The following is a 12,500-nucleotide window of genomic DNA, read 5'->3' as shown; positions in this document are numbered from 1 at the left end:
CCGCAATAAATCCCCCTATTGTTCTATCCACAAAGTGCCGCATATTTATGGCTTTATGTAACTCGGACAGGAGAAAATCTGGGCCTGCGGTTCAGCCGAACGCCATCCTGGGTGGCGGTACAGGTCCAGGGGGTCAGATACGAGACCGTGGGGTGGACGCAAACAGGATTCTTCCTCGTTTCTTATCCACATCGTTATTATTATTACTAAATCCTCGTCTAATCTAAACCCTGGACCTGATGATGCTGTGCAGTCTCCTCACATCACATATTCTGGCAAAAACGCCACAGGAAATGCGATAAGCATTAAGACGTCATATTAGTGCAGGAAATAAGATAAAATACACGCTTTTTACCCAAGTGAAAAATAATAATCTTTCACACAGGAACCAGGTCTAATTTATTTATAACAGTGTAAAGTGATACGGATTAAGACAATGTTTTTTTTTTTTTGGGGGGGGGGGGGGGGGGGGGGAAAAATGCTTCTTTGAAACAGATCTATTTAAAGCCCCATGCTTTTCCAGACCTTTAGAAGAAATATGAGATATCATTTTATTTTCATTTTATATTTAATGACTCTCATAATATATATATATATATATATATATATATATATATATATATATATAAAAATACATGTCATTTGATACGCGCTGTGTTTGTACAGGGTATTTTATTGCACATTACACCGTTTTATCTCGCTCCAACTGCACCTACGATGACAGGAGGTTTATTTAATGCGCATTAGAAGATATTTTTGAACAATAATAAAAAAGTAAAATAGTTTAAAACGCGTGTATTTTTTAACCTAAACAGGGCTGCGGCTAATCTAACCGCGGGGTGTGGAGGGATTGAAGGCATTACCAAACAGGGGATTCAAGAGATTGGATCAATCCCAAATACCACCTCGCTCTCTATTTTAGTACACTACACAGTCTATGACATAAAGCCTTTCGTTCGCCCTACGTAGTGCCCTATACGCGCCATTTGGGATTTCCCCCGCGTTTTACCAACAGCGCCTCCGCCATTTTCATGTAACATCAGCGACACATAAACAACGCCGTCGAACGTTTTTATTTCTCTCTTCCTCCTCCTTAAATTTTTCCCCCCTTTTTTTCTCTCAACATAGATTTTTTAATGGGAATATAAACAGGTTTAATCCTTAAAAATCACTTTGCTTTGGCTCGAGCTGTGCTGAAAAGCTTTGCTGACGACGACGGCAGCTAGTCAGAGCGCTAACAAAAAAAAAACCCCAGAGTGTGCTAAGCTAGCTAGGTAGCTCGCGAGCTAACTTGTTTTTTTCTCGGAAAGATGATATCGTATTTAAATCGTTTTCTTCATCCGAATTTCGACGTTTTACCTTTTTACTGCTACACTAATGCACATGTATGACTAGTGATGCGGCTTAAATCTGACGGCTAGCTATAATAATACTGCTAGCTAACAGCTTCATGCTAACAAGCTAGCGTTAATACGTACGCATCGAGGTCGCGGATTGAATTACGCTCGTGCCACCGAAAAAGAAATGTTATAACGTATTTATAAACACGCTGTTCTGCGTTATTCACCATAAAGTCGTAAAAAAATGTTTAAAAAGTTCGAGTTTGAGTTAAATCTGCGCTTAAGGTTGATGAAGTGATGTGATGGATTTGATTTAATTACATTTTTATGTTTATTTATTGAATTAAATGAAATCTATAGCTACATTTTTGGTTCGATTTTTATATTCTGAGGTAAAAAAATTTCCCTCCAATGGTTTCCATAATAATAAAACAAATATTCAGAGATAACAGATGTACTATTGGTATTAATGAAGCTGGAGTTAAAACAAGGTTAAACTTTAATATTTATCAGATTAGGATGATATTATAAGATAGTCATTATGATCTATGTAAAGAGTTTCTAATAGAAGAAGGGGAAAGCTCAGCCCAAATTACATCAAATTTCAGCAATTCAACCTTAAATCCTCTGTGCGTGTGTGTGTTTATACACTCTCCTACAATCACCTTTTACTGATCACAGCCTTAAAAACAGTTCAGCCGTTTAAACCTCAAATGAATGTTACACACACATTTATAAACGTTATAAAGCATGAATGATTTACACACTGAATGAGAATGGAATAAACACCCCTTTCCACTGGGGTGTTTATTATTTCCACTCCACATGGATTCAGTGTGTGTGTGTGTGTGTGTTCCTGCTCCAACAACACACCCAATGTTTTAACATTTATAAACAATATCAGATTCATATAAACGAGTCAGAGAGCCAATAAACTGTCCTTTACAGAACCGTGTGGATTTATTGTATAAATTAAACTGAAACATTATTATCTGCCTCTATCCCCCTCTCTTTTTTTTGTAGTTTCCCTATAACACTGTGTGTGTGTGTAATGTACTATTGTGAAAAGGTTGTGCTATGCTATATGCTAGCAATGCTATATATACACATGTACATGTATACACACTAGATTAAGACTTATTTGGAATAGGTGTAATTTATTCTGATTAGTGCACAGCTATGTGCATCATTATTATTCAAGCAATATCTATACATCTGTCCTATTTTGATTCTGGAGATTTATATGTAGTCAAATGAATACATTGGTGTTCTAAAAACCACCTTCATCTTTCTAACAGCTTTGTTGTTGTTTCTAAACTTTTATTTTAAGGAAAAATAAAATAAACCCCTCAAATACAAGGTTTAGAGAAAATAAATAATGATAAAAAAAGACAGAAAGCTTGCACATAAATGACTATTTCCAGGGGGCTTACAGGACTAGCCAGCTTAGCTGTGACACCACTGGCTATCTGCCAGCCCCATTCTCAGCCAAAATACAACCATATGAGGAATTTCTCTCACCTAAATAAGCAGCACAGATCTTAAAATCACACACACACAGTGAGATCCAGCAGAAACGTGCCCATTAAACCCTTACACCAGCTGTATATCTCTAGCATGCACACACAGACATGTTGACTTCAGCTAAGGGGTCAGTTCATGTTAGCCAACAAGCTTTAGGTGTAACCTGATAAAAACAAGCCATTTGAGTGAGCCACATCCAGAGAGGTGCAGGTTTTAATGGGAAATAAAAGCCCCTACCTGTATCAATGTCCACTGTAATAGCCTTGAATGGAGACCAGGACCAAAACAATACTCTCCACTGCGGATGTGTTGAAGAAAAGAGGTTTCAAAACGCCGAAAACTGACACTACCTGCCTTTCCGGCTCCTTTATGATTTAATCTCGTGAACCCTGACGCTTTTTAAAACTCGAATTGTAGTTTTAGGTCAGTTTTTGACCCTCTTAATTTTTTTCCCCCGGATCCCTTCAATCCTGTGCAAAAAATGGCGGCCTTGGCAGAACTGCCGTAACCCCGCCCCTCTTTTGAAAACCACGCCCACTCGAGCTAATCACGCCCTTCTCCGTCATGACGTCCGCCGCCTTCGCCTTTCTCAGGGGTTTCCCGCGCGCACTAGCAGGGGCTACGGAGGGGGAAGCGGAGTTCGTTCAATGGCGACAGCAGCAGCAGCATCAATATCAATAAATACTGCACCATTTACACTCCGTTTGTCTGGTTTAGCCTCTGTTTCTTGGGGTAAATACATTCCTAAAATGTTAGAAAGTTGGATTTGTTAACACCTCAAGGCTGTTTTTGTTGTAGAAATAACATGATTTGGTGCTAAAATAAAAAAACATTGCAACAGCTTTGCACCAAATTGAACATTTTATTCCTGTTTATTACTGAAGCCCACGAGTTAAATCATCAAGAAAATTACAGGAATGTGCAAAAACATACAATTCATGGTGATAATATGGTTTGATATTACAGACAAATGCATTGGATCCTAGCTGAATTGTCAACACAAGCCTATAAATAAATAACTGGCACTGTTCAGATGTTTAGTATGATATATGATTATATTCATGTAATATCATGTTGATATACTTCAAAAACAAGTGGACAAATAGATGTTTTTCAAATCACAAACCAAAATAAAAGCTTGTGATACATAAAAATATTTTAAAATAAAATGTTTCAAATACTTTTATATAGCTCTTATGTCATTTCCTGTTTGATAGCTTATATTTTCCTATTTTGTCACTCACTCTTATTCTCGTCAATGAGAAGCCTGTGTTTTTTAAAAATGCGAACGTCTAAAAACTTTGGAAACGGAATCCTAAATCACGTGATATCCATGCTGGCAAAGTTTTAACATACAGGTGTTTGAAAAGCCATGAACTTCCTGAAACCTGATGGACATCTTCACTGTATGAGCTACAAATCCAGGCAGTAGGTCTTGTTTACACTTTACACTCCATATAACAAGGATGTGAATGACTTTTTTTATGGCTTTACAAGGAGGAAGTTGAATTCCAGCTGGAGCGTTTCCTTTCCCTGTTCCTCCTGAATGTAGTAGTAGTAGTTTTCCTCTGTAAAGAGCTGTTTGGACTGAAGTGCACCTCAGTGAGACCCAAACAGGGGGAGGTTGTGTTATCTGTGTTATATAACCTGCCTTATACAAGCACACTGTCTTTATAACCGAACTGGAGTGGGGGGAAATGGACCAGATCACATTAAAGCCAACATCTGGCTGAAGAAATGAAACATCTTAACAGTGTGTTATTTCTATAACGTTACTGCAATGTGTGCATTATAACAGCGGTGAAAGTATGTAAAGCACGGTTTTATATCCGGATAAGAATGCAGTAAAGCGTAAACTGATCATAGTAAACTCTAATGCTCGGTGGATGCTGGAAACTCACAATGCATGTAATCGAATTAAATATTCTTATTGAGTAAGATAGTATAAATGAATCTGCATCCGCTGAGCGCAAAATTGGTTTGCGCATGCGCATTCATTAAGCGAGGGGGGAGGGGGAGCACGCATGCGCCGTGCAGCTCGGGCGGTGATGTAATGCCCAACAATGTTGAAGGTGAAAATAGCGAGACGAAGGCAGAGAAAGACGTCGACAGAGAGGGACTTGTGAACAAAGCAGTACTGGATTTTCGACTTTTTAAAAATCTAAATAAGGATTAATTTAAACAAATTAACGTTTTCAACGACGGTTTTTTCTTTAGATCTACGGATATTGCCGTTTTCTGGATGAACGACAAAACACTGGAAACTATTTTTTTTTCCTTTCAACGTCGATTAAGGTTTTCTTATAGCTTATTTTAATGTAATGAAACTTGTCTTTTCATTTAACCCCACCTGATAAAGTTTGTGCCTTTTAATTGATTAAACACGACGTTGCCCTTGAGCAGTAATGGCCACTTTCTTTTTTTATTGTTCTCCTTTCACGGACAACAAGGTTGGCTTTGTGATGACGTCACACATACCCGTATGTGGGCAGGGTCGGGAGCTGCGAGGGGAGAGAGGCGCACCCGGAGATTCGACGGGGAACTGCGCATGCGCGATGCAGATAGCGAGGCTATTTACGTTCCCGAAACCTTGGCTTCGAAACGTAAACACGAAATCTTACATATTACACTAACGCTATACTGTTAATATTACAGTTTATCTATATATCACTTTAAGTGGGCATAATTGTTTAAAACAAAATTACGCGACGATGGCTCTAAAAAGCTCCGTTCCGCTTTTGTCGTTGCCATGTGAACGACTTCTCAGCTGTCCAATCAGCGAGCAGCGTGTGAAGCGTCCAGCCAATCCCGGCGCGAGAAGAACGTGGGTGGGGGGAGAACAAAATAGCGCAGAGACTGGACGCCATTTAAAAATGACGCTCTTTACACTGTTCAGTCACCGTTAAAAGCGGGACACGAGTGGTTAAAGATGTGAGGGATTTAAAAATGACGTGTTTAAGTGGAGTTGCTAAAATATTAAGGTTTTAAAATCGCCTAAAACCTTTACTTGTTATGGATTTTTAAATCTGTGGCAGATGAGTGAGGTGGGTGTGGCCAGCTTTGTCCCAGAAAATGGCGGCCGTTGATGTGATGGATTACACCGCCGAGTTGTTTCAGAGTTTGGTTTTTTACCTTGCGCTTTCTTTTGGCTAAACACAAAGGCTGAAAAAGGAAGCCCGCTCTCGCTAGTCGCATCCGCTTGCCGGAAGTAGCGTGACGTCGCGGTGTGTTTGCGCTCCAACGGTTTTAACCGTCCTGCGTGCGCGCGCGCGTCAATATCGGTTGTGTTCTAGAAAGTACACCCGGAAGTGTGATCAGCCAATCAGAACACAGATCACAGTTCCGGTAGAAATGTAAAGCAAAGACGTTACAACTCTTTTACTTTTTATTTTTTAATAAACATTTTTAATATTAAGTGTTTATAAGTATATTGTTTACAATGAGTTAAAATTGCAGGAAGTTTACTTTGAGTTTATTTACATGCTGAGCGTTAGGTTAAAACTTTTACTCCTGAGATTGAATTTAAAGTCTGTTTAGTGTAAATGACCGGTCTGAAGATCTCTTCTCCTTCAGCAGGAGTCCTGTAGTATTTGTAAGTGAAAGCCCTGATTATTGTGTGTGTGCTGAAGCAAATCCTCTGACACCTCTCTCTCCAGCTGAGGTCAGAGTCAGGAGGAAGTGCTCAGTGGGAGGGAACTTCCTGTTCTGGGTTTAAATCAGAGTTCTGAAACTTTTGCTGCTCTGTCGTTTACCTCGGTTTCCGTCGACCGACCGACAAACACACACCAGGTCCACTCTGTGTGGGTTATTTAGATTGAGGAGTGTTTTCTAAAATAAATACTGTGTGTGTGTTTGTGTGTGTGTGAGAGAGAGTGTGTGTGTTTTTTAGATTGAGGAGTATTTATTTTCTGCTCTGATTAAACAGTGTATTTCCTGCTTTAATGTTTATTAAATATTGAAATCTGATTTTTTTTTAAGGTTTTAAAGTGAACATGTCCGTGGGAAATCCTGGACTCTGTGTGTGTGTGTGTGTGTGTGTGTGTGTGTGTGTGTACTTTATTTTCTCACAGATCTCTGACACCTCTGACCTTTCCACTGACCCCACTGACTGCTGATTCCACTCAGCAAATATTACACACTTTACCTCCATCACATTTCAGTAACTGGGAGAAAATATTCTGTGTGTTTTCTCTGTGTGTGTGAACGATAACGCAGTAAAGGAAAAATAAACGCTTTATAACACGTGTTTCTGTCTCTCTTATTTCCTGTATCCTGTATACAGAGACACACAGAAGATCAGATCAGCTGATCCAAGATCATTTATTCTAGATAAAGAAAATCATCTGAATCTCAGCTTCACCTCCTGAGCTCCACAAACTCTGTGTAGGAGTTCTCTGGGTTCTCTAGGTTCTCTGTGTAGGAGTTCAAATTCAAATTTTATTTGTCACATACAAAATCATACACAGTAAAACATGTAGTGAGATGCTTATTACGACTGTCCTACATTTAAAAGAAGAAGAATATAGAGTAAAGTGTGTGGACAAAAAAAGTGGATATAGGAAGAATAAAAATGATCTTAGTAGAAATTAAAGACATGATAAATTATGAAAAACAAACACCAATAGTTATGTAAAGCCGATTGTGTATTGGACATACATATACAAATATGTGTATATAAAAAAAATATATAAAAGTGTGTATATAATATAAATATAATATAGACATAAATAATAATATAGTACAATATATTATACACAATATATTATATATATATAGTTCTCGGAGTTCTCTGTGCAGGAGTTCTCTGGGTTCTTTGAGTTCCTTCTGCTGGCTAAAAGCTAAGTTGACAAAAGTTGAGAAAATAAAGAGTTGATTAAAGATGATTACAGGTGTACTCTGACTAAATAAATATTTATTTACGGGGGAAAATAATGAATTCTGTCGCCCTCTGGTGGACAGAAATGTCACCACAGTTAAATACTCAACCAATCACAGTCCGTGTTATTAGCACGTGCTTAAACCGATAGTTTTCAGCTATTCCTGTGTATTTTAACGCTTTTAACATTTGATGAAGCAAATATTAATAATAATTTACGTAAATACAAGTAACAGGGTTTTTTAAAAACAAGTTATTTCAGCAGGTTTCGAGTCAGTGCGAACGTCTTGCAGTGCGCATGTGCTGGTTTTCGTGCATGCGCAGTGCGTGTGACTCCAAACAGCGGGCACGAACGGAAGGTGACATTTTGTTGACGGTCCGCTTTCTGTGTGTTTTTGTTAAAATGTCGGCTCTGGGGAGGACAGTGAGTGTCCTCAGGGCAGGAGTGCAGCTGGTCAGACGCGGACCTCAGCACAGCTTCATAAGGAAGTAAGTGATAAAGTGCGGGTTTATATGATGCTAAGCTAACTATGCTAACAGGCTAAGCAGAAACTGGACCGCAAGAGTGCAGTGACGTCACAGCTGGTAACTCTCACGAGCCGTTCTTAACCTCGAGCAGATTCATATATTAACACACGCACGCGCACAGGATATCATGTGTGTGAAATAACGTAGAACACACAACACACTGATGTAGAACAGGAATAAAAGTCTGTGTGTGAGAGTGAGTGAGTGTGTGTGTGTGTGTGTGTGTGAGAGAGAGAGAAAGTGTGTGTGTATGTGTGAGAGAGAGAGAGTGTGTGTGTGAGTGTGTGTATGTGTGTGTGTGAGAGAGAGAGAGAGAGTGTGTGTATGTGTGAGAGAGAGAGAGAGAGAGAGAGAGAGTGTGTGTGTGAGTGTGTGTATGTGTGAGAGAGAGAGAGTGTGTGTGAGTGTGTGTATGTGTGAGAGAGAGAGAGTGTGTGTGAGTGTGTGTATGTGTGAGAGAGAGAGAGTGTGTGTATGTGTGTGAGAGAGAGAGAGAGAGAGTGTGTGTATGTGTGAGAGAGAGAGAGTGTGTGTGTATGTGTGTGAGAGAGAGAGAGTGTGTGTGTATGTGTGAGAGAGAGAGTGTGTGAGTGTGTGTATGTGTGAGAGAGTGTGTGTGTGCAATGAGATGCGTGCATGCAGATATTCTGCCCACACACACATTGGCCTTCTCTGACACACACAATAGCCTACTAACACTCTTTCTTCTGGTACCACCCACAATACCACACCTTTCTCTGGCCCATGTCACCAAACCACTAACACCTTCTCACCACCACTCACCCCACACACCACCATCCTTCACACAACACACAACACCCCACGCCACCCCAAAAAAGGCCACCTTTCACACACATGTCCTCTCTTCACACACACATCCTTTCACACACACCCTTCACACACTCCTTCCTTCACACACACACACACACACTTCACACACACACACCACACACACACACACTACACACACACACTCACACACACACAGCCCCACACACACACAGGACACACATGCCCACTCACACACACACACACACACCCCACACACACCCCAAACGCCACCCACACACACACACCCGGTCCCATACACCCACAGCTTACACACGCCACCACACACACACAGACACATGGCCGTCACCTTTTCACACACACACACACTTCTTACACACACACACGCCCCACACACACGCCACACACATTACTACTTTCACCCACTTTTCAATACTTCTGGAATACCCACACACACTCAATACCACTACAAGGCTTCACCACATTACTCCTGGCCAAAACCACCCCACCACACACACACTCCCACACACAATAATACTCTTCACAGTCACCACAATACCTTTCACACACACTCTTCACACACACCTTCACACACACACCCTCTGACACACACACCTCACACACAGCCACACACACACTCTTTCACACACACACACAGCCACACTGGCCCAGCCTTGCACTGTCCACTTTCACCACACCAGCACATCTCTTCACACATAGCTCTCTTCACACACACAGCCTTTCTTCACACACACACCACACACACTCTTTCTTTCACATATTACTGGTTTTCTTCACACACACTGCCACACACACATGCTGGCCTTCTACACACACATTACTCTTTCTTTTCACATACACACATATTTCTACATACACATTACTACTACATACACACATTCTATTTCTACATATACACACTCTTATTACACATATTCTTATTTCATATTTATTACTTACATATTATTATTTACATACATATCTCACACACACCCACTGGGTACTCTTCACACACGCCCTCAAATAATACTACACTACACACACTCACTTCTTCTGGGTCGTCCACCACACACAATACTCACTCCACACAATACCTCAATACTTTCACTACACACACACACTCTTCCCACGGGTCACCCCAGCCCTTTCTGCCACTGTCCTACCTTTCACCACACACACTCTTCTCTCACACCAATACCTTCTTCACACACCCTTCACACACAATGGCCCTTCCCTCTCACACACAATACCTTCTTCACACACACAACACTACCTTCTACCAGCCCTTTCTCTTCTCACACACACAATACCTTTCTTCTCTTCACAACACACACATGCCACACACACACACACACACACACACACACACACACACTCTTTCTGCTTAGCCTACTTTCTTCATGTCCATCACACATTTCTACATATTACTTACACATACATTTATTATATTTCTTTACATACATATTTACATATATTGCTTATTATTATTATTACATATTTATTATTAATATACTTTTTCTTTTTTATTATATTTTTCTATATTATTATTATTTACAACAATACTGACACACAGGGGGCTTCTACTACCTCACACACAGGCCTTTCACACACACACTTCACACTACTACCACACACGCCACCACTACTCACCTTTCTTTCTTTCACTCCCTCACACACACACACACTCCCCACACACACAATTTTCTTCACACACACTCCTTCTGGGCCACACACACACGCCCCACCCACTACACTCACTCTTTCACACACACCACACTACTCACTGTCCCACTCCTCACCACACACACATGGCCCAGCCACACACACACTTCACACACACACTTCACACACAATACCACACACACACACACACCTTTCTTCACACACTCAGCCAACCACTCTTCACACACACTCTTTCTTCACACACACATTTCACACACACACTACATTACTACACACATACACACACACTACACATTATTATTACACATTATTTTTCTACACTATTAATATTACATTTTTTACATATTATTTATTATTATTAATACTTTCACACACATATTTTATTATTATATTATTATTATACATATATTTACACATATTAACATATTATTATTATTATTTATTTTTTATTATATTTATTTTTATTAAACTATTATTATTATTATTTATATATTATTATTTATATATATTTATTTATATATTTATATATATATTTTATATTATAACGTTACTGGGCATTTTCTGTCACTGTCACTCTTTCTCGTCACTTTCTTTCTTCTTCACGGCCTTTCTTCACAATGGGCCTCCTTCACGGCCAATGTCTTCTTCTTCAAACAATACCCTTCACACCACACCACCCAGCCACATCACTACACACACACCCACACACACACCCCTTCACACACACACCTTCACACACACTCTCACACACACATCTACACACACACACTCACACACACACTCACACACACCACACTGGCCACCACACACACTCACACGCCTCACGCCACACACTCACACACACACCCTCACCACACTGCCCCACACACTGGCTCAGCCACACACCCTCTCTCACACACACACCCACGCCACACCTCACACACACCTCTCACACACACACCCACACACACACCCACACACACACTCACACACATCCCACACACACATCTTCCTCACACACAATACACACACACTCACACACACAACGCACACACATCTTCTACACACACATCTCTTTCACCACACACACCCTTCACACACACACACACACACACTACCCTGGCTGCACACTACTCCACAAGCCACACTCTTCTCACACTCTTCACACTGCCACACAACACACCTTCTTCTTCACACCAATACTCTCACACAACACCACACAGCCTTCTTCTTCACACACACTCACACACAATACCTCTTCACACACAACCACAATACCTCACACACACACACACACAAAACCTACTGGCCTTCTTCTCTCACACACACACCACTGGCCACACCACACACACACAACACTGGCCACCACACACACACAACACACACACAGCCTTCACACACACCACTACCTTCTTCTTCTTCACACACACTCACACACACATTTCACCACACACATTTTTCTACACACACACACACACACACACACACACACATGTCTTTTATTATTTTTTCTTTTTTCATACACATTATACACATTATTTACATATTAATATTTTTCTTTTTCTTTATATTATTAATATTATTATTATTACATACATATTATTTACATATTATTATTTATATTATTATTTATATATTTACACATATTTCTTTTCTTTATATTTTATTATTTATTATTATATACATATTATTATATATATTATTATTATTATTATATTATTATTATTATTACATATATATTATTACTATTATTGCTATTTATTATATTGTGATATTATTTC

At 39.8% G+C, this 12,500-nt stretch overlaps 2 protein-coding genes and 1 long non-coding RNA gene across 4 annotated transcripts in view; 2 read left to right on the top strand and 1 right to left on the bottom strand.

Moving 5' to 3' along the window:
• kmt2e (lysine (K)-specific methyltransferase 2E) overlaps window positions 1-3,361 on the bottom strand; it is a 50,099-nt gene extending 46,738 nt beyond the window's left edge. For both annotated transcript variants that reach the window (XM_058417139.1, XM_058417140.1), the window contains exon 1: window positions 3,102-3,361. The gene's annotated coding sequence lies outside the window, so the exon portion shown is untranslated. The remainder of the gene's footprint in view (window positions 1-3,101) is intronic.
• A 714-nt stretch (window positions 3,362-4,075) lies between these two features.
• On the top strand, window positions 4,076-7,110 carry LOC131369839 (uncharacterized). The gene is made up of 2 exons (XR_009207340.1): window positions 4,076-5,159; window positions 5,315-7,110. It is a non-coding gene; the product is annotated as an uncharacterized LOC131369839 (long non-coding RNA).
• A 936-nt stretch (window positions 7,111-8,046) lies between these two features.
• The window catches only part of ndufb2 (NADH:ubiquinone oxidoreductase subunit B2), a 10,539-nt gene continuing 6,085 nt past the window's right edge, over window positions 8,047-12,500 (top strand). The window contains exon 1 of the mRNA XM_058416707.1: window positions 8,047-8,229. Within this exon, the coding sequence (XP_058272690.1) occupies window positions 8,057-8,229 (173 nt within the window). The 5' untranslated portion in view covers window positions 8,047-8,056. The remainder of the gene's footprint in view (window positions 8,230-12,500) is intronic.

The sequence above is a fragment of the Hemibagrus wyckioides genome, linkage group LG19 (genome assembly GCF_019097595.1).
Source record: "Hemibagrus wyckioides isolate EC202008001 linkage group LG19, SWU_Hwy_1.0, whole genome shotgun sequence".
NCBI lineage: Eukaryota > Metazoa > Chordata > Actinopteri > Siluriformes > Bagridae > Hemibagrus > Hemibagrus wyckioides.
This window is presented reverse-complemented; position numbering and strand designations above follow the sequence as displayed.